General features: G+C 41.0%; 1 protein-coding gene across 3 annotated transcripts in view; it reads left to right on the top strand.

Moving 5' to 3' along the window:
• pde4cb (phosphodiesterase 4C, cAMP-specific b) overlaps positions 1-24097 on the top strand; it is a 46612-nt gene that overhangs the window by 2339 nt on the left and 20176 nt on the right. For 2 of the 3 annotated variants that reach the window (XM_083911049.1, XM_083911052.1), the window contains exons 1-2: positions 6759-7134; positions 23644-23835. In XM_083911049.1, the coding sequence (XP_083767175.1) occupies positions 7001-7134; positions 23644-23835 (326 nt within the window). In that variant the 5' untranslated portion in view covers positions 6759-7000. Of the gene's footprint in view, positions 1-6758; positions 7135-23643; positions 23836-24097 lie in introns of those variants that run through there. The other variant, XM_083911050.1, reaches the window with a different exon arrangement.

Here is a 24097-nt window from a genome sequence, read left to right as displayed (position 1 = left end):
CATTTGTCCTGAGAGATCAGATCACAGGTGGACAGCTCTCAGTACGTCTGTCCACACCAGGCAGCAGAACATGTGTGTATATTAAAGTTTTTACTCTCACATAAATCATTATTACAGTTACACTTTATGAACCTAGAAATAAGGATGTCTGCTTGTGGTGATGTGTGCAGGAGAACAGAGAGACAGATGTTTTTAAAAGTGCTTTTGTAGCTTCTAACTGAATCTCTGTGGTTGGAAGTTTTTTTTACTCCTCTGCGCTCGTGTTTTTACTTTTATATCTGCTTTATTTCATGATTCACATTCAGCTTTGAAGGAGTCCTGTTAAGGTACCGCTGATGAAGACACAACATTTCCTGATATTGCTGCTTCACAATAAAAAAGTTTAAATAACAAAACTGTCAGGGGACTTTTATTGTGAAGAATTCATAGTTTTACAGCTGCTCCAGCTTGACATTGCAAAGAAAAAACAGGAATATCTGTAGCTATATATTTTGTGGATTCTGGTACATTTTGTGAACCTAAATATAAGGTTATTGTCTGCTTGTGGTCCCAAAACCAGCCAGGGATAAGAGCAGGGGACCACTGACGCATGGTTGACAGTATGATAAAAACACCCAAACTTCACAATCCACTCTCAGTGGTTTCTGTGACATGAGAAAATATTTTATATAAGAAAGCCACAGGCTAAAAATGCAATAACTTGCTCTTTTGGTTTGTACCCTAATTGTTGAATGCACTTATTGGATGTCGCTTTGGACAAAAGCTTCAGCTAAATGAAATGTAATGTAATGTAATAATGTAAAATACAAAAACCACCAAAATACAGAGAGCTACTGTATATGTGGCTTAGATGTGGACAAAGCCAGTGAATTAGAACATAGTTCTCCTTGTAGTGGAGTAGGCAGCCCTCCATTGTTGCCCAGGATGCATGTGTATTCTGAGTGGTCGGATCTCAAGGTGCATTCACACCTGTACTTGGAGCTGTCCACGTGTAATCTGATCACTCAGGATGGATTTTTATAAAATGGGAGTGATCGGGGCCTCTGACACAGAGACTGACTCATGTTATGCTGACGTCAAACACACACTGCCTTCTGTTTGCCTGTGTGCGTGCGTCAAGCTATAAGCACATATGTTCCCATGCATGCTTGTTTAACTGTGTTTTTAAGTGATCCCGTGTCTTGTGTGTGTTCTTGCCTGTTCCTGTCAGCAGTCCCAGTAAGCATTGCACAGGGCTGGGATTGGTGGGCACCACCTAGTTCTCCACTCTGCTGCTGGGTCAGTGGTTGTCTGGGCCTCTTATACCACATCCCAGCATGACCACAAACACATAATTCAGTGCCATCACTCACAGCCAGAACCGTACAGTAAAGGAAGAGGGACACTGAGAATATAAACTTGATTGACAAAACGGTCCTTTGTACAGAAGTAGGCTTTTCTGTATACTGAATGTTGCTAGTAGGCCCTGTGGCTGTAGTTTTCTGCATTTAAATATAAATATAGAAATATGATGTTTGACTTTTGAAAAACACAAAAATGACCGCCACCTGCAACTCTACAGTAGAATATTTCTGATGTAAAATGCATCTCCATACCAGTTATACCTTTGGTGGAGTATTGACTTGAACAACTTTACGTTTCACTGTCTGTAGCTGCTACATCCAGAAATGTTGCTTCTCCCATTCAAACTCAAACATGTCAAATAAGAGGATGATAAAAAGGATGCCGCTTTAACGTCAAATATGTATCAGTACTGTAAGTTTCATGATCACCATGTAACAATTACCTCAAATGACAAAGAAATGTCATAAAGGAATATGTTTTCTTGAAGTGAACAACGTTTGGGTTCCCAGGTTGAAACTTTGAGTATCTGTCGGACACATCGAGATAGACTGATTCACTCAAGGGTAAGGGAGATTGAGGGATTTTGAAAATGTTAACTTTGTCATGATTTGGCAAGTCATCACAGTGGCTTTGCCGGTAAAGTGACTCATGCTCTTGTTAACATGCGACAGAAACTGTAATTGTTAAATAACTGGATAATTTAGATTCAAGCTGTGTGACACGGCTTTAAGACTCTCAGATCACCTTAACTGATGCGGCCTGCTCCGTCCCATTTTGCTCCCAGCTTATCATCCAGTGGATTCCCAGAAGGAGCCCTCTTACCGACCCAGTACGGCCACAGCTGAGTCCAAGCGGAGCGGGAGTGATAAAGGGCGGTGGAGGGGCAACAATAACAATAACAGACCCCCAAAATAAAACCCCGGAGCCTGGAATAGTTCCCCAGCCACGCCAGCCTGGCTGCACATAGCACGTGGATGTGACATGTGTTTCTCATTTCTTGTATACTCTCACCCACACACACGCACACGTCTGCACACATGATGCACACACACCCTGCCACAGCCACCCGTCCCAAAATCCATATCGATTGTTCCACCAGAGAATTACTGCTCGTACTTTGAGGTCATGTTGCCAAATTAGGTGTTTTACCAGCAATGGAAACAGTTTTTTTTTATGGTTTTGAAACAAAACAAAAGCTTGAAGTTGAGATGTGGAAGATGTTTGTCTGGGGTTTGAAAAGGTGTGGTCTGTTGGACACATGGTTAAAAGATCTAATCTGTCTGACTATCCCACTTCTGACTCTTCCAATACCATCAAAGAAGAAAATAGTGATACAAGCCTTTAAAACCCTTTGCTATTGCTAACTGTGGTAATAATTACTTTGCTCTCTTGCCTTGCCTTGTGTCTGAGGCTGTGCTTTGAGTGTGTCTCTAAATGTGTGTTTGTTTCACTCCTGTGTGTAACTATACATAGTTTCCAGGCATAGAGTGACCTCTGCTGGATAATCAGTCCATTTTCAGCAGACTCAATAAGCTGCACTGTGAACTACCCAAAGATAAAACAGTTTAACTCTGTGTGAACTGAGTGCATGTGGGTGTTGTTGGAAGTCCCGAAGCATGCTTGATGAATTTATCTAAACCAAATAGAGATTAAAGCCAAAAAACATCCAACTGAAGAGACACTACCCTCTGAAGTAACACATTCTGGTCAACTGCAACTGCAGGTTGTGTGTTTTGTGGGAGGCGCAGGAGAAGCAGTATGACATCAGTCCTGCAGGAAGATATAAATATGTGCAGCCACAGGTCACGTTACCACAAATCACACATGTATCAGAGGACTGCATGTAAGAGCAGCACAAACCATAGATAGAAAAGTCAGATTCAGTGTGATTGTTATTTTAATTGGTGAACTCACAGACGTTGTTGAATACTGTGGCATGATTGCAGATTTAATTCTGACTAAAGCAGCTCTCTGATCATCTCCTAATGTCCTGTTAACCGTTAAAATCAGCCACAAAAAGTCACCATACTCAGTTCATTGTGTCAGTTTAAGGATTATCCACTAGGTGGTGCAAGTATTCCTCTGCTCTGATGTCATGCATTCACTGCAAGAAAAGCAACTCATACATGTGCAGACAAAGTTTTTTCCTGCTTTATAGCACAGCCATAACCACCAGGATTCATTAAATGGAGAATTTAATTGCTGTGAAACACAGCTGAAAGCCAGACTTTACTGGTCCCCATATCAAACTGGGATTAGCTCTAAAAGGATAAACCGGTAATGGAATGGATGGAAGATTTCTCACACGTTCTTAGTTTTGATAAATGTGTGATAAAGTGACTTTTGTTTAGACATTAAAGAAGGAAACATATCAGGAAATACTCATTATACTTAAACACATCTTCATTTTACGGAAAATGGTTATAGGCTGTGTTGTATGGCAAGTTATTTAGATGTTGTTTTGCAGTTGAGTGTTGGCATAATGTGAATTACCTATACTTTGAGCTTCCTGTTTTTTGTTTTTTTTAAAAAGATGATTTTTAATGCCATTTGAGGACCAGAGTGGGCCCCTCAGGAAGCGCGTTGGCCTGCCAGTCCAACATAGCGGCCAAACAGTGATATTGTAACTACTGAGCCCGGGCGTCACAACCCCCGCGAAATGACTTGAGTAAATATCAGATTTTTTGGCTTTATGCGCCACTGAGCAGCTCTCATAGGAATGACGAGGGCTTAGCCTCGAACCCTGTATCCAGTTCTCTTTATTCATCCATGGCCCAGAGCCTGAAGCCCTATTACCTCATTGTGTTTATGCTCACCGAGAAGCTGCAGCAGAATGCTAAGTTTATCAACACTGAAGCTGTCTGTGAAGTTGTGTAATGCAGGAATCTAAAACATAGAAAACACATGCGTAAATAAGCTCTGAGCTGTACAATAGTGAACACGCCTATTAAATAAATTGATTCATTTCTCTTTACTCAAAAATTCCATCATACGATCAGCAGACTAACTGATATTTTGACAAAAGGTCAATATAACTTTGATACTCTTTAGCAGTATACACTTGGTAAAGACACACAAACACTTAGATCTGCACTTTCCTACACACTCATACACACATGCCTGACACTCCCCCGGCAGCTTATTCTCATTACCAGACATTATGTTGTCATAGGAGCCAGCAGCCAGCTGGGCTGTAGAAGTCAGTTGGCTGGTGGATTTGGTTACACAGCGGCCTCACAAACACCTCATTCTCAGCAAACCTCCACCCCGGCATCTGTTTTAAGGTCCAACATGTTTCACAAGCATGTTGCACAAGAGAGCGTCGGTGGGAGGCCTGCGTAGTTGTAGTTTAGTTTAACTTAGACAAAAATCAAAACCGGTAAACAGCTCAATGTGATATTGAAATAGACCTAACGCCAGACTGTTGCAGTTAACTGGAAAATTACGTTTGAGTCTGACCCAGTTCCAAATAAAGTGAGGTAGGGTCATCGTGAATGGACACAGAGTAGTTCAGGACAATAGTTAAATAAAGTGACAAATATGAAAAGCTAATGAGGTCGTCATTTCTCTCTTTTTACTTTCTGCTCTTTTTTTTAATATAGTTTTCTAACACCGAACTTTTGTCTTCAGTGACGTGGGGGGAAAATGATTGATATAATAATTAAAAAAGAAGAAAAGCAGCAGTTTGCATAATGTTATTAAACACCAGCTGGCATTATAAAACTATATTAAAACAGTGAACGACAAGGAAAAGGAGACGAATAATGACCTCATCAGCTTTCCATACAAATCGGACGTCAGAAAGGTGTGTGTGTTTGGGTGTTTCCGAAGCGTTTTGACCATCCAACGAGCCGGTCTGAAGAAACGTAGTGGTTGCTTAAATTTTCATTTATGCTAGACAGTGAGCTTATTTCGTCCCCACAAATGCAGGAGAATCTTTGCCTGATTTTTTAAATATTTCGGAACAACTGAGCAATCAGTGTAGTCACAGGTCTTGGGCTAAACCTCACTCTGTGTGGATATTAAATAATATAAGCCTTCAGCTGGTACCGTCTGATATCGCCCTGCTGGTATAAAAATCAGCCAATAGCAGTTACAGTATCATGCATTTGACATCAAATTGAGGCAATAAAAAGGGCCATGGGTAAATGCCTAAATTTGGTTGTATCAAAACTTTGTGTTGGAGTTAAATAAAAAAATGTTGTGTATTATATTGCTATCCAGTTTGTAGACATGAGCTGTATATTAAATATACATAAGAATGCAACCCTCTCTATCTAGCGCAGTGTGGAAAAAGAGTTCAGGCAGCAGCTTTCAGATGAACCTGGTCAACTTTAGCAGGTTGAAAGAACAGCTGAAAGTAAAACATCTGATTCTACCTCCACATCCTCACCACGTCATGCATTTTAATAGGTCAAGTCAGTTAGTTTAAACGTCATTGACATTTTAAAGCACCTCCACCTCCTCTTGCATGTGCCTGCCAACACGTCCAACTCTGCCGCCTGCCCTTTTTCTATAAAGACAAATATTTGTCTGCGATATCGACAGCAGTGAGACAGTCAGAGACAGTTGGTGAGATCATCAGGTTAAGTAAGTCCATCACTTGGACTGGAGCTCAGAGTTGTGCAATTATACAATTAAACCTGGTGCTATGAATGTACTGTATATGCTGCAGCTCTACAAACCTCAATAGGAACATATACAAAAAAATAAAACCATGTAAATTAGTTTTCTCAGGGTCGATGTGAAGCTGAAGGCGTGTTAGACATTGAAATGGTTTTGAATTTTCGTGTGTGTGTGTGTGTGTGTGTGTGTGTGTGTGTGTGTGTGTGTGTGTGTGTGTGTGTGTGTGTGTGTGTGTGTGTGTGTGTGTGTGTGTGTGTGTGTGTGTGTGTGTGTGTGTGTGTGTGTGTGTGTGTGTGTGTGTGTGTGTGTGATGCCTCAGAGAGTTTCCCTGTTCGGTGATGCTGGTCTCTGAAACACACACCACACATTTACCACATACTTTGCATATACATTACCACACACGCATATTCACACTGCGCAAACTCACTCTACACACACCCATACACGTGATGTAACTACTACGACCCCAGACCCCCTTCTATCTCTCTCTCTCTCTCATTCTCTCAAACACACACACACACACACATACACACACACACATACTGTACACACATAGTTCATGACTTTTTTAAAGCCTCAGTAGTCCATGTGCTGAAGGAGACGGACAGAGAGAGCCATAGAGAGAGAGAGAGAGAGAGAGAGCGGGAGAGGGAGAGGGAGGGAGCTGTGTATCTCCAGAGAAGAGAGAGTTCAGCACTAAACTCCTCCACGTGGATTTGAAACCAACAGCTCTCCGCGTTCAGCTCTCCAAACCGCATGAAACAGCAGGAAATGACTCTTTAGAACCAACTCTGCTTTGATCCCGCTTCCTTCTTTTCACCCTCGACTTGTTTCTGGGCTGGAGGCATGCAGCTGAAACACACCGAGGAGGGCTTTCCTCCGTCTGTCTGCGCCTCAATGGAAACCTGGTGTGGTGTGGAAGGAGAGGAGAGAGCGCACGAGAGACGAGGAGTAGAGGAGCGTCCGCTGGAGGAGGAACGGGAGGATTAGTGGAAAACAGAGCAGAAGGGAGACAAAAACAACCACAAACATGAGTTTACCGACTAACTGTGTGTATCAGCCCCCCTCGGTCCAGGATCGCTACTTCAAAGTGAGGAATGGGAATATCTGCGGGTCGCCATGCGCTGTCAACCGGCCCATCGACATTGTGCAGAAACGCAGGCGGTAGGCCAGATGTGATTTTAATCCAGATGTTGTAGTTGCACAACTGTAAACACACTGCTGTCTTTTCCCTTTTTTAAACCAAATTTCACAATTCTTACTAACTACTAAAACCTAAACAAGTTAGGATAAAATCACTGTAGCTGTACTGTAATATTAATTATATAGGGACTTTTATTTTGTTAAAGTATAAAGTTATCATGTTGTTTTATGTTTTATGAAAAGTAATATCTCAGAGTACAAAGCTTGAATATTTTTACATTTAGAGTTATGTTTTTAAGAAAAAAGTAGGCTTTATCTTTTATGGTAATTATTCTACAATGATAAGTTTCTGTTGTGTCACACAGTAAGACAGTGCTACTCATAACTTACACTGATCTTAATTAACAATGTAATCATTAATTCATTATTCAAAAGAAATGTCTGAATCATGCAGTTTCACTTCACATCATGTTTTGTTGTAATTCAGCATGCAGCACTGCCTGCGCTGCTCAGTATTGGTTTTGTGGGAATCTATTTGATATTTCTCTTTATATATATATATATATTTCAGATTTCATCAGATAAAGTATGGAGAATTGATTCACAGCACTAAATCTGAGTGGTTTTGCTGTCTTTTGTCTAGATTGGTTCACAGAAGTGAAAGTTTTCCTTTAAATTACAGTCAGGTGTAAGACGGTCAAGGGGCAGAGTCTGCAAAATCTGTCCTTTAGACTTCTCAGAACTCATTCAGTTTAATCCAGGACGTTTAAACAACACCCACAGGACAGTCGACTTAAAAATGACCTGCTTTTTCAATGCTGTTTATTAGTGAAATGAGTCAGATGGACAGATGTGGTTCCACAGGAAGATCTGAATAAGTATCTCCAGAGAGAGTGTGTGTGTGTGTGTGTGTGTGTGTGTGTGTGTGTGTGTGTGTGTGTGTGTGTGTGTGTGTGTGTGTGTGTGTGTGTGTGTGTGTGTGTGTGTGTGTGTGTGTGTGTGTGTGTGTGTGTGTGTGTGCGCGTGTGTGTGTACACTGAGGGTGAAGGAAGAGAGTACCCCTTGTATATAATGTCAAATTAAAGTTATAGATATGTCAAACATTCTTCTTTTTAACTGAGAAAGACAGATATTCTTTTATTTTCCATTATATTATAAAAACTAAAGTCAACAAGGGTAATGGTTGTTTTGATGCTTTATCAATTACAAGAATGTTCTGATAAGGAGAATTACAGCCCCACATATTTATCATTTTTTATTTTTGAAAGCACATGATGATATACTATATCAAATATACTGTACTCATCGCTCATGCTTTCCCACACACACACACACACACACACACACACACACACTTAATTCTCACCAGATGGGTATACCTGAAAGTGACTGTTCACAGAAGGAAATGTGACTAATTTTGCAGCCGGCCTTTCAGAAGCTCATGACGACATCAGCCTTTTTGGGCGGGGAGGGGGATCAAAGTGTCTTTATAATGTCAACCCACCAATAAAAAACCTTCAAAGGGAGATTGCTAATGAACGCCGAGTCAGACGTATTTATAGGCCTGATGGATTGACCACATGTGTGTAATAACACAGTCAAAAAGCAACGGGGAAAAGTAGAGTGCACTTTATAACCGTCCAAATCCCTTTAACCCTGCCCCCTGTGTAATTTCCATTAATTCCTACACAGAAACAAACCGCTTTCATCGTCATTGCTTTCCCTCGTCAAGTTAGCGGTTTTACAGTTCGTTTTGGCAAACAGAGATTCATGTCCGTCTGTGCTGATATTCTGCTTCTGCTTTTAGGGTTATGATGACGTAGGAGTTTGCTGTGTGTGAGATGACATCAGTGAAGTTTCAGTCCCCCCCTCTTTACTTACTGTCTGATATAGTTATCTTTTCTAGGCTTGGTAATCTCATACTGCTCAGTTTCCCATCCTCTTGTCTTATCTTTTCACTTTCTGTCCTGTCCTTTATTTATCCGTCTTATCCTGCTATATCACGTCATGTCCTTGTTACATTGCATTTGCAGCCAACAATACAGTTGATTTATCAGGTAATTTGCTGTATTAAATGAAAACTTACATCCCTTTCAGGTATTGCGATATCATTTTACATAGAGGCTTTTATTATGATGATGAGGACTGATTTCCTTCTAGCTCCCAGTATGGAAGGGGAGGTAACCGCACACTATCATGTTGTTTTGATAATTATAATAATAATAATGATAATTAAGTTATCACCAAAGTTACTTTACTGTAAAATCAAATCATCACAACAGCCTCATAATAAGGCCATACTTCAACAATTTCTAACATGGAGTAAAATATATATGTACTAAAACATTGTCGTTTTTCCATTTGAAGGAGTTTGATGCTGTTAATTTAGTTCCGTTGGGTTTATCCTCAACTTTTCACTTCATTAATAGCCTTTGTTGAGTGTGTTCCAGATTGATTTGATACGATAAATTAGAGCTCTGGTGGGATATTTCTTGAAGCAGACAGGATTTAGTTGCTGAGGTCAGAAGTGTTTTGCTCTTTGCACGTCGGTGACAGTCCTGATGAAATGTTTCGTGTATGTGCAACCTTGTGCTCTTCTCCACTTGTTAAACACTAAACACGTCACATTTTATAGTACTTTTACAGAAATTCCACTATATTTAATGATCTGATGAGTTTCTGAATAATTAGCAACCCTTTTCTCCCATACAACCACAGTTTGATTTATCAAATTTCATTTTCTCATTTGACCGTTTTGTATTCAGAGCCTGAGACTAGCCTTTGCTGTCATTCCAAATCTGTCACACTGGTTTCTGTTCTTTTGGTGTATCAACAAGAATTTAAGCAATGCGGTTTCCAAAGTGCTGCAAATTAATTCCTCAAGGAACAGCTTTGCTAACCCTGACTGTGTATTGGCGGTTTGAGAGTTGAGCACAGTGGAATAAGTGCCTGCTGCTCTTTATCTACTGTAGTCTGTTCGTGTGAAACTGGTTCACTGACAAATCTGCATAAAAGGTCCAACTGTAGATTTTTAACACAAATCAAAGCTTAAAGCTGCTGTACAGGAAATACTGGGAAATAAGGGTTGCCTCCACACAGTTCTCTCAGACCGGTTCACTAACATATTGGTACGTCTGATACTGACACACAAGGCACTCACATGCACTAACATGCACTAACATGCACGCGCAGCTAGACCGGCTATCAAAACAAACAACAGAGAAACTCCCTTACAACACACACACAGAGGGAGAGTGACTTTATTCTCTGCTCAGGACACCATTACTCCACTATATCTTCACATACTATATCTTTAATACTTGTTTAGTGCTATATAAGTGTTCTGAATATAGAGTAAAGCTCATTTAAAGTTTGAAAAAACATCCACAGAGCTTCCACAAAAGGTGCATAATAAAAGTATCACATTTAAAACATTCTGACGGGTATGGTTTGGTTTATCTGTCTGACATTTACTTTCAGCCTCATGACATGGTATCTCTGTGTTGTAAGTCTTAGTAGTTGGCAGTTAGTGTGGAAAAAACAGATAAATGGCTGAGTTTGAAGGTGAGCACCCGGCTTCACTCCGGTAACGTTTCCAATCTTAAGTGCTCAGCGATAAAAGGAGGCCCGCGACCAGCCTCACTGACACTGAGAGCACACTGACAGCAATAAGTGGCAGCATATTAACTACCTTAGCTTAATCATCTGCACAACAATTAATTCAGCCTACAAACTCAACAACTACCACCAACATCAGTAGTCCATGCAGCCTCAACAGTTAGACACTACTGCTTAGATAACAAGCTAAACGTCACCTAAAGCAGCTAACCATATCCTAAGACTACTTATAGATTACGTTACATTAATGGACACACCGCCGCACAAACCTAATATAAATCTATAGCTAATGTATAGTTTAATGTTATAGAATAGATGTATTACTCTACTAAAGAAAGATTTATCAATTGATGAGTCTCACTCTACTCGACCATCTGGTTACCGTTTGTTGTGACATGAATGCAATGGAAGTGGAGGAATGGGGAGTACCTACGACATCTTGCGGCTGAATGGCATCGGTGTTATCAATCACACCTTTAACTAACCAAAACAAAGCTTAAACAAAGCAGCTGCAACCTAATAATGCTGCAGGAAGTGGAAAAAGTAGTATACCAGCACTGCAAACATGGTAGTGTTGATTTAAATGTATTCAGCTGTAGTTGACATCTGCGGTCAGCTCGTTTGTGTGTGATGCATTGTGCTCATTCTTTTAGACTTGGATATGAATTGAAACAGTAACATTCGCACAGCCTTTTTAAAGCCGAATAACTCCCTCCAATTATATTCTCTACAGCTATAAGCAAATGAAACTATGGGATGCATCTCTGCCTTTTAAAATTAAGGATTCAGCAGTGCCTATCTGGTCAGTCAGAAACTTCTATCATAGAAACCTCCCGTGCTGGAGAATAGTCTGACTGTACAACTTAACCCTAGCGGCATGAATATACATCAAATAAGCCATTGAGACAGTTGTTTTCGTTGATCACCTATTAACAGAGGAATCCCGGACAGTCGATAACAGCCAGACATGACTAACACTGAATAGCCAGGGCAGAGCGCTAAACCATCCAAAACAGCTTTTAACCACTAATACTCCTCAAAATAGCACCAAACTTCTGCAGTAGCATTATAACAGTCCCTACACATAAAATGAAGCACCAACAACATAGTTAGAGAACCCAGAGTTTATTAAAAAAAAAGAGTTGTAGAATTGTTTTACAATGCTACAAGCCTTAGCAGCCGGCTACGTCCATGTTGATAGGCAGCAAAAAAAAGTAAATTACCGAATGCACTGGAGTTCAAATCTATTGAAGTTCAATAGAGCTGAACTCGGTAATCGAGCTACTCAGTGTTAGCCATCCCTGGCTGCTGCTGTCCAGGATTTCTCTGTTAATAGTTGATCACCCAAAAAAATTGTCTTGATGGCTTATTTGATGTATATTCATGCCGAAAAAGACTGTGGTTATGTTTTAAAATGGAATTACATTTGAGTCCATGACAATGCTAAGCCCCAAATGCAGCAACTGTGCCTTTACAAAACAGGCAGCGGAGATCGCGGAAGGAGCCGTGGTCAGTTGTCAGGCTTTATACTCCTGAACTGTACATCCGGTAGGCCCGACAAGGATTCCAGTGACTGGCCAGAGATATCTTTTGTTTTATTTAAGGCCAACATTTGAGCCAAAAAAAGCTTAAGTCGTGTAGTCTCCATGCAGGTATCACCTGACCTTTTGTGCTGTCTGCATACAGCATGTCCCTCCCAAAAGTTTAGAAATGAGATCTGACCTTTTGGTGGTGTCAGCAGGTTGGCCGGTCCTCCGGGGCCTCAGCCTGTGTCAACGCACTGTGACGTGACGCACAGCTCACTCTACATGAGGTCAAAGGTCACTGCAAGCTGCCATTTTGTTGCAACATAATATAGACAAAGAGTCACATAAGTTCTGGCTCATCGTGAGTACGAGTCAGCTCAGTGGTCCCATGCAGCTCGTTAGGCTTCACCTGTACTGACAGTGTTGATGGATTTCTCCCTATTTTAATGCCATACTTGCCTTGTGTATCCCATATGTCTGTGATATAGATCTGATGGGTTCAGTTAAGGCGATTGTTGCTCCAAATTCAGTAGGTTATTCAGTAGGGTGACCAATCTCAAGAGCACTATATTTTCTGCCAAAAAAGTTCTTATGAAATAAATTGGGTTACGTGATTTAAGTGTTTCCCCTCAGCACTTGGAGAGAAGAGGCTGACTATCAGAATATGCTGCCTTGGAAACAGACTTGGGATTTATGGCACAACTTCGACTCCTTCCAAGGTGCATGGAGAACAGTCCTCCTAAAAGGATGGGATTGGCCCAGTCTTCATTCAAAGTATGGAACTAATGACATAACTTCTGTCTCTGGTGTGTGGCATCAGATGTAAATGGCGTCCTTCATCTCCCTGTAGCCGTTCACAGACTCCTGGTCAATAACTTTCACCTACCAGTCAGTGCTGTAACTGGTTTTGTTCAGATGTTCACAGACAGCAGTTGTCGTCCATTTATGTTCATTCAGTCCCTCGTGCAGGATCGTTGCCATTTCAACAGAAATGGATCGCAGCGTTCCCCACAGCTGTAGCATATGATGTCATGATAACATTATACATCCCTCCAGTTTTCTGCTCCAGGGATTTTTGTTTGAGATTTTTTTTCTTATCTTATCTTTTGTCTCTTAATGGGTGTCACAGTGCTGTGGTGGTTAGCACTGTGGCCTCACAGAAAGAGGGTTCTGGTTTGAATCTTGGCTGGGGCCCTTCTGTGTGGAGTTTGCATGTTCTCCCCGTGTCTGCGTGGGTTTTCCCTGGGTTCTCCGGCTTCCTCCCACAGTCCAAAGACGTGCACGTGTTAGGTTAATTGATGACTTTAAATTGCCCGTAGGTGTGAATGTGAGTGTGAATGGTTGTCTGACTCTTTTTGTCTATGTGCCCTGCGATAGACTGGCGTCCTGTCCAGGGTGTACCCCGCCTATGTCAGCTGGGATCGGCTCCTGCCCCCCCGCGACCCCGATAGGGACAAGCGGTTGAAGATGAATGAATAAATTAGTTTTTTTGTCTTAGTGTCCAATAGCTTTATTATATAAACATATATCTAGAGGAATCCATAACCCCCCCATCCTGAACACTTAAAGAATTATGCATAACTCATATATTCAGTTAATAAAGTCTAGCACTATTGTGACAAAGAATTTGTGGTGTACCAGTGGCTGTTCACTGGACTTGATCCAAAATTGTTCACTCAATTCAAGGCTAACGCCTCAACCCGCTGGACCGCAGGACGCCTCTGCTCCTAGTCTTTGGAGTCACTCCTCTGCGTTCCTACAACAAAACGCCTCAACAGAAATCCCACTGCGTCCACAAGCTCAGCTAGCTGGTTTCCGGCTTGTATCTTTTTAGTCTGTTGCATAGCATCCTTTGTGTGGTAGTCTCTTATTTTGTGGAAAAACAGAACTGCAGCGAGCAGAGCATTGGGCCGGGAATAATTGCAGGCCTGAGAGCTGGTCGATCGGCATTGCAGTGACAGCCATGAAACCACAACTGACGTCAGCAGACAAGTGTGACTGTGTCTGTGTGACCATGTGTGTACTTAACAGAATATCACTGCTAGAATAGTGGACTGAGTGTTTTGCTGACATCTCTGCCTCTCCAGGAATGATGATCAACTAAGGGGACAGAGGAACTCTTCACAAAGAGGCTCTGTTCCATTATTTTGTTGCAGGATTATACAACAGTGTGGTTGACGGACTTTTACGTAATCCAAACGAATGAGGAAATAAGGCATCTGCACGCAGCCTGCTCCTGCGCAGTTTGTCACAGGTGAATTTGATCACCGACAGATTTCAGGGCTCTGCCTACACAGCTGGATGCCAGGTAGGGAAAGGCCAATAGCTTTATGTTGTTAGAAATTACCGACTGCAGCGATATAAAAATATGGCGTGTATGTGTGTGAGTGCTTCAAAGATATTGTCAGTTTATGATACATGAACATGGATTTAGAGTCATGTTGAAACTCTTGCAGTATATTAAGTAGATGAGATTTAAAAATTGCTATTATTACCTAAGACATCTGATGTTGTCTAGTGTGTATTTATAGAAATCATAAAAATGTTATGCTAAAAAATATAAGATGAATGCATAATAATGGTACAAATATGAAAATAAAGAAATGCACCCATCTAACTGTTCCTCTTCTAGTATCAATTCTGATATTTCAACTCTGCTGATACAAAGTACTGATCTGATGTCAGTGCTTTATTTGTGTGCTCCACTGGAACTCATTTGGATCATTTTAATGTAACATGAGGCTGGGATTGCTCTGCAATCTGCAGTAACTGAATGAATTAAACTGACAGCTACTTTTTCTTTATGTAAAGAAACTGTTTTATTAACTTTGATCAGTAATGTCAAGCACGATACCTGAACCATGTTGTAAGGTAAGTGTCAGAGCCGTATCAGTGCATCCCTAATAAAATACAAAATAGATTTTACTCTTTAATTTGTTTTCATTTTATTATATTCAATAACAATCTAACCATTCTTACTATTGTTGATCGTATTAATAAAGAAGAAACACCCATTTCTTTACGCGACATAAGCAACAAAAACCAAGAGGGAAAAGGCACCGAAAGACTTGGAGAAAACACACTTCCCCCGTTGTCTCTATCTTGTCATTCCCCACTGAGAAGCGATGTGATTGGCGGCCCCTGGTTTGCCCTCGTCTAATTAGAGGAGGAAGTGGCACGCGCTAGCCTTACCACTGGACTCAATCACTGTATACCGAAAGTTGCCAATTAGTGGCCTATGAACATGATTAGAGAAGCACTCGCCATGTCCTGTTTCTGGGCAAAGACAGACTTGCGTGTGTGTTCGTGTCCTGAACCAGCCTGTCCAGTTGTGCACCAGTGTGATGTAAGTTTGTTCGATTTTTAGGTCGATTCTGTAGCCAAATCTAGACCGCTACTGCTGGGGCTATAATCACACACTGCCTGCCTGTGTGTGTGTGTGTGTGTGTGTGGGGGGGGGGGGGTTCTGTCTCTGTGTGTTACCCACCTAACCAGTTTCTAATGATGTTAATGCTCATCAGCCGCTGTATGGATTTCTCCCCAGCTGGACGGACAGAGCTAATCACTGCACATAGACTCCACAATCAATACCTGTCCGGAGGAGTGAATCAACCTTTGAGGCGCCCACAGAGGTCTGCTGTTTTCAAAGGCAAGAGTCCTTCCTCTGCCTGTAGGTCAAGGGTCACAGAAAAATAATAACACAGCAGCTGGCTTGACTTGGTGTAACCTTCTCCTCCCCTTGGTTATATTTAGAGAGACATGAGCTGCTCTGAGATCAGATTTTGGGCACAGAGTGTCTACAGTGACTGGTCAGGTGGATGGAAAGAGCAAATGGCTCTTCACGGAGGTGTGGCACTCAGTTTGCACCCACTACGGTTGTATACAACAGTGGACATAGTTTCTGAAAAAGAAGAGTAATATGCTGATCTTGGCATGTTATGAAATGTTCACATTTCTTCTCTCTGCAGTAGACACTACTAGTGCTGGCTAATAAATCGAATGATCCAAGATGTAAGAAATGTACCAAACTCGTCCCAACAACAGTAACTTCAGTTGATGCTGAATCCAAAAGCCTCTGTTGTCCCCTACACAAACGCATCATTTTTTACAAGTACACAGTAGTAAACTGATTTAAATTTAGATCCACTTTGCATAATGTGTTTATTATTCAGTGATTACAGATAAAAACACGATACAAGTTCAAAGTCATCCTTGTCATAGGATAAACCCTACACATTTTTTTTGTGTTGTCTCTTGCTGTATTTCCTTTTTGTTATAATTAACATACATGAGGCGAGAAGTGCAAGTGAGTGGATTCTCTGAGCATCACAACACATCGTCTTTGATGCAATGTGATAAAACATGCAACTTTTATCCTTCTTCTTTAGTTTTTTTGCTGGAACTGAGAAGTTTGTGGTAGTGCTTCACAATTAATTGCAATTTTATCAAAATTGCAATGTTGATTAGTGCAATGTCCAAAATGCAGGGCGCAATATTTATTAAGGGCAAAATAAGTGGAAAAAAACGATCGTGAATGAAGTAAAACAGTGCTGCGGCGATGTCTCGGCCTACAAGTCCTATTCTACAGACTTCAGAAAAAATACTTGTTTGGTGCAGATCCTCACAAAAATCACACCACGATCATTTTAATATATTTTCTATAACGATGCAAAAATCATTCCCTCCAATATCATGAATTATTTCACTATCGCAATATCAGTCAAAATAATCACAATTAGATATTTACAAGGTCCTGAGATAAAAACACGGACAACACACAAAACACGAGTTTAAATGTACCAACAAAGTGCCATGTATCACTTAGCCTTTGACAGGTCACAGGTGATTGACAGGTCACTGTGTAGCCCCTCCCTAAAGCATTTCCTGCGTTATTGTTTATTTCAGTGGTTTTCAAAGGTTTTTTGTCACAAGGCACACCTATACATTAAATGCATGAATAACGAGAAGTAATTTTCTTATTGACTTCTATACAATCTGCTTCATTTTCATGCGAAGAAGCTACGTCCTTTATTTTTTTCAGTCTATGGTCCTGACCTGTTTGGATTTGACCAATAAGCTTAAAAGACACATTGCTAATGTGAAACAAAAAGGACAGTATGGACTATCAATAAGCCCCAACCAATTAGATTTTTTATAAAGAAAGATATAGAAAAGGCATTCATTTCACCAGCACAAGGTGACACAGATAAAATTGGACACTCGACTATAATGTTGTTTGAACCAAGTGATCTTTTTGATATGCACAGATTTAGGTCTGCATAAATAACTTTATTGCTTGTTTTTCTCCTGCCTCTCTGCCCAACAGCTCCTCGCTGTCATGAGTATTTAAACACACACACACACACACACACACACACAGTGAAAGGAAAGAGCTGTTTGGCAGGGGGCTGGGTGAGGGGGGAAGCTGGTTGTTTTTCTGTTGCTTGCAGATCAAATGTACAATAGGTTTTAGAGGTATAAAGCAAACATGGCCACTTTACTCCCTGGACTCACTCACAAACACACACACGCACACACACGCACGCACAGACACACACGCCACCCTGCTAAAAGGTTCCTCTACTTTATACTTAGGCTGTTTTTCTAATCAATCAATCAAATCATCTCGATACGTTTTTACCATTTTATCTGACTCTCTCTCTCTCACTCACTCACTCACTCTCTCACTCACTCACTCACTCACTCACTCACTCACTCACTCACTCACTCACTCACTCACTCACACACACACACACACATTCATAAAGTGCTCCCTGGTCTGTTTTCCTCCTCTCCTCCTCACCTCTTGCCTCCTTCCTGGTGTGATGCTTTAGGCCCCTCAGCCAATTCCCACGCTACGAGGAAAGAAAACAGGAGGGACTGTGGAGCATGTGTGTGTGTGTATATGTGTATGGGGGTTGACCTGTGACCCTGGGCCTGTGTCATCCCCCATCAGATAACATCTGGCCTTGATGCTTGTTTTCTCTATCACTCTCTGCACATAACAGAAAGTTCCTTAAATCCCTCGGCCCTGCTTCCCATGAGCACATCACAAACATGTGTGTGCAGACAATAACTGGAACTGGTCGTACTTTGCATTTCCCATCCTAAGGTTTTAACTTTTTGTGCAGCTACTGAGGCTAACCCCAAGAAAATGCTTTATAAGGAAAGTCTGCCTTGGCTCTGGGCAATGCCAAACATCAGAGTGACTGTAACTCAAAGACTGTGTGAGACATCAATGTGGTTCTGTGTTCAACAGCTTTAGTACAGTGACATATTTAGATTCATATCTACCGTTAATCCCTTAAATTAATTTTATGACTATAAGTGACTCTTGAAATTGCTTGTTTTGTCCGACAAACTAAACCTCAAATATATAGTTTACTGTCACATAAGATAAAGAAATGCAGATCGAAGAAGGGAATGCGTGGTACAGTCTTTCAGAAATTATGGAACAATGGAAACTTTGTTGATTAACACTTTTAAATTGCAGTCTTTTTTATTTGGTGTCAAGAAAAAGCATTCCTTCTCTTCGATTTATCGACAAGGTCAAAACTAAACATCCTGGGAACAAAAGCAGAGGTTCGGATGTGGGTGTTGAGGGGTGTGTGTTTGTGTGCGTGCATGTGTGTGTGTGAAAAGTTTGGTAAAACAGTGTTAAAGAGAGAAAAGGGAGCCCTCATTTACGTCAGAGAAAGGGAGAACAATGCTGGAGGCAGGAGACACATCAAGGTCAACTTGTTATGTATTCTGCAACTAACAAGACGCCAGCTTGCTTCTGTCTGCCTGTCTGTCTGTTTGACTTTCTGTCTGTCTTTCTGTTTGTTTGTCTGCCTGTCTGTCTGTTTAGAGGGAGAATGCCTGTCTTACCCAGATGCTGAAGCAGCGGTATAACAAGTAATATCTGTTTCGGAGGGATTAGGAGAGATTAGTAATAGCTGTTGTGGTAGTAATAGAAAGATACATTAGTAGTAGACATACAGAAGAAGTAGTTATAAAGGTCTGATCTCGAACAGTCTCACGGTGGTCAAAATGTCAAATAGGATGAACACGCTCAGAGATAAGAGTATTCCACAAAAAATGAGCTTCAATCTGGACATTTTTCTGTGCCTTTTAGCTGTTTGAATAAAGCTGAAATCTGTAACTTTCTATGAAAAATACAGTGTTTTTATATCCTGAAAGTGTCACTATATCCTGACAGCAGAGACAGGATCTGTGAAAAAGTCATGTAGCTCTGCATTGAGCTGCTGCTCTGTGTTTGCTCCTCATGGCATCTGCTAGATTCCACAATACTTCCACACGTAAAACAATTAGTAAGAGCAGAGGAGTCCCTAACGCAGCGGCAATAAAGGCTCTGAACTCTAATCAAACTGTGAGGCAGCGCTGATCAAATTTGAATCAAGATAAGCTTACTGTCAGTGGCGGATTATGGTGGTCAGGGGCCCCTAGGCTAATGTTTGTTTGGGCCCCGTATGCTTTATCAGAAAAAAACAAAACAGAAGAAGACTCTGCAACCTTTAAAGTCCTGTAAATCTAGAATTTTTCTTTCGTAGATCTTGGTCTGTTCTTTCAGTCGTTCTGCTTTTCTTTTTTGTGCCCTGCTATCCCATTTCCTTTTAGACATTTTGCCGCTGTACTGTCTAGTAACAGTGAGTGACGTATCATTGGACAACAAAACTGACCTTATCAGGGTTCGTACAGGTGCTTGAAATCCTTGAAAATGCTTGGATTGGAATGTTGTGTTTTCAAGGTTTGAAAAGTGCTTGAATTTTGGATAAAGTGCTTGAAAATGCTTGAAATTGTACCTGTATTGCATTTCTTCGCAAAAAACAGCTATCTAATAGAAGTTTAATAACATTTCTTATCCTTCTGGTATTACAAAATACAATTTTAGTTGTTTATAGCGTAATACCATCTTTTTCAATGTGATAAAAAAAAGGTGAAATTATATTTTTCAATATGTTTTCGTAGAAATATGTAATTTATCACAGCCCCCAGGTGCTGGAAAAGCTTGAAAATGGACCTTAAAAGTGCTTGAATTTTTACCTTGGAACATGTGTACGAACCCTACCTTATGAACCCGGCCACATGATGGCAGCTGATTGGGTAAATGTGTAAAATAGTAACATAGTATGGCCAATCCGGGGCCCCTGCACACCTGGGGCCCCTTAGGCTGCATCCTAGGCCAGCCTTTACATTAATCCGCCTCTGGTTACTGTATTGCATACAGTAAGTGTTTCAGAGACAAATCTTAGAGTGCGGTTTAGCTATAAAATGAGAATGTTTGCTATAGCTCGTCTGTCTCATTGTGCTGTCAGGATATAGTAAAGAAAAAAAAACATACACACTTTTTCATAGAAAGTTACCAACTTCAGCTTTAATATCCTAAAATGTCTCTTTAAGGAGCCATAACATCACCATCCCTTGTCTTTTCTACTCTATATCACTTGTGATAGGAGGAAATAAAATGACGCAGTGCAAACTGCATTACTTCATAGAAAAATAATGGAATGTGTGTCCCACTTTATTTATTGCACCAGTGATCAACCCTTCTGTACTGTATTGAAATGACAAACAAAATATTGTTAGGAGAAACTGATAACAAAATAGCTCTCACATTTATCTCTTATGGAAGTTGCAGTAGCATATGTTTCTCAGTAGTGGGAGCTGTCTTCCTAACATAGAGCTGCAGTCTTCTGATACTTCTGAATGGGACTGAATGCCGTTGACTGTGGCTGCTGAAGAGCTCAATGATGATTATGAATCTGTGCAAATCTTGTGCAACCAGAAACATTAAAAATCACAATAATCTGTTGTGCAGTTATCTTCATATAAATGAATTGTTGCAGTCTTAAAGATCAGAACAAACTAATCATCCAGGGTTAGGGTCACCCACCTTTGATATGATGGAGACTAGTGTGAAAAAAGACTCACTTGTGATAATAATATTTGATTTTTCATTCAAGACTGTAGTGGATCGAAATGAATGAAGGGGTGGTACAGATAAGTGAGGTCAAATTTTACTGGCGAGGCTGTAAAAACTACAGACATGACAGATCGACAAAGACATTTGACATTCACAACTAACAACAATTAGTGCTCAAAGGACTTAATACCTCAGTACCAGTAAAAGGCTGTCTGACTGCAATCTGTCAAAGTGTCTTTGAGCAACATGCTTCGAAAATCCTTCATATATTTATTAATGGAGGGAAGAAATCATCTGCGCCCTTTCTGGGACTGTGTGTGTGTGTGTGTGTGGGGGGGGGTATACCTACGTAAGCTCCGTCACAAGTCTCCCAGTTCCCCTCTTTCCTTACAGGCAGATCTATTTATAGCTTCTGACGTCACCGGTTTCCTCTGATGGAGCCTCGTCACGGCCGACTACACTGAGCCAGGTGGGGTGGAGGTGGGGGTGTAAAATAGGGTTGGGTGAGGTGCGGTGGGGTGGGGGTGTTATCATTGAGGTAAGCCCCGCTGCAGCCCGGCCCCTCCTCTCTGCCGTGCAACACCAATCAGGAGTGCGATGCTGAGCCACATCACGGTGCTGGATACAGCCTTCCTGATCATCTCCTCCTCCTCCTCCACCCCAGATCTGTGTCTGTCTCTCTCTCTCTCTCTGCTTCTGTGAATTGGGTCTTTCATTCAGCAACGATTGCATAATAGCCATCTTTGATTTATCAGGCAGTGCTATTGCTGGAGGGCTGGAGGCAGGCTGAGCTAAAAATAGAAACAGAAGCAACCTTCCAGTGCTCTGTTGGTGCTCTGTTTTCAATTGTTATAACCAAGGATGGGGGGGGGGGGGGGTTGTTATGACAGATAATAATGGATCTAACTGATACATTAGAAAATACTTTAAAATTACCACACAAGTATCAATTTAATGGTGCTTTAAAATGTATTTCAGCCATGGAGGATTTTTATAATCTAATGTAAACGATGTTTCTTGTACTAGAATTCGGGTCAGAGAAGACATAAATACAGGGTTGTTGAACGGGAGTGCGGTAGTTGAGTCATAGTATCCAAGAGCAAGGCCCAGCACCACTGAGGGAACGTGCACCATGGTGAGGCTTAAAAACGGCAAAGGAGAAATAATTTAAATGTTGATAAGCTTTAACCTTCTAATGCCGTATCACCCTCTGTGTGCTCAGACAAAAAAAACTCCAATTAAGCTCTCCTCTGTCCCTCTTCATTCATCTCTTTGTTTTTCCACCCTGTTGTGGTTACACTGTGTATGACTAGTTGGGTGTAAAGGAAATTTTTGGGTGGAAGGGAATTTATTGAGAAAATGTTTGCAATACCAAACCCTCTAATCCAGACCCTGCAGACTGACCTCATCTTCATAGGAAGGATTTCAAAGTGATTGAATTTGGTCCGAGTTGAGCTGTTTGGTTACAGGAGCTGGACTTAATCCAGCTGGCAAAAAAATGGAAGATTTTATAATGGCAATAAAATCCAGTTTTGAAAGTGATACTCGTAGATGTTAAGTACATAAAGTACTTTGTTCAGTAACAGGGGTGCCTTTCAGCGTGGTAGCTTCCATGGGATGATAGTGGGAGTGGCGGGGGGTTGTGTGGGCAAGTAGCTATACTGACGTACCATGCATGAAGTCAGTGTTGACGTCATACGGAGATAGCAGAGGGAAAGATGTGTGAGTGTGTGTTTGATTACAAAAAGAGAGTAATCACAAGGTCACATGTTTAAAAAAGCGCTTACCTTAGGGGAAGACAATTTGAATCTGACCTTTTCATCATTTTTGTACCAAGTAGACGTTGCATTTTGTGCCTATTATGATTTTTCATGTTGTGTGATTATTTATATGCACCTGCCCTTGTGTTCCTTCATTTTGGCTGTCTTGTGTCTTCTTTGGGACACTTTTCTGCTGTGTTTGAAAAATATTTCATATTTGGACACAGTTTCCTGCATGCTGTACTTCCAGCTCCAGTCACTGCAGAGGCTCTATCATACGTAGCCTATGTCTTATCCTTATCTTAGCTTTCTCTTTTCTGTCTCCATATGTCGTCAGCAGCTACGGGGGCTGTGTTATATTGGTATCAGATTATTTGGGTGTCACAGGGTTTGGATGTAATGCTTAATGTCAATGTTGCATTTGTGGTTTCTTATAATATTCTTGCTTAAATTCTTTCCTTCTTTTTTTAACTTATCTTAAATTAGCAGTAGTAGTAATAGAAGCATTAGTAGTGGTACTGTTAAAAATCAGGAGTGGCATTAGCAGGTGGCCTGATCCCAGACCATCCAAAATAATGAAATCAAAGCCGTAATCAAGTGAAACATAATAGCAGTCTGGCTAATTAGCAGGAGGAAACAACAGAAACTGTAACAGTGCTATTTATGTTTCTTCTCTCTCTCTCTCTCTCTCTTTCTGTAGTTTTGATGTGGAGAATGGCCTGTCGGTGGGTCGCAGTCCACTGGACTCCCAGACTAGCCCGGGTTCTGGTCTGGTGCTTCAGGGCAACTTCCCCCATAGTCAGCGTCGTGAGTCCTTCCTCTACCGCTCCGACTCAGACTTCGACCTCTCTCCCAAAACCATGTCCCGCAACTCCTCCACTGCCAGCGACCTGTGAGTATTTTAAACATGATCTATGTGTCATTTTAACACCAATAAAACCTTTATGTTGCATTTTACTTTGCTGATTTGGAGAGAAATCTGTCAGTTTGCTTCAAAGCGCAAAAAATGAAGCAACCATTGTTCTTTCAGAAGAACCAGCTACAAACTTTATGATAACAGTAGATGATGGCATATCAATGTTTAAAGATGTGTGTGTTTATTATTTATTATTCATCTGGGTCCAGACCAGGTACTGGATACCAACACATAACTT

This window comes from Echiichthys vipera, assembly GCF_963691815.1.
Source record: "Echiichthys vipera genome assembly, chromosome: 3".
NCBI lineage: Eukaryota > Metazoa > Chordata > Actinopteri > Perciformes > Trachinidae > Echiichthys > Echiichthys vipera.
Note: the sequence above shows the minus strand (reverse complement) of the source record. Positions and strands in the feature narration are given on the sequence as shown.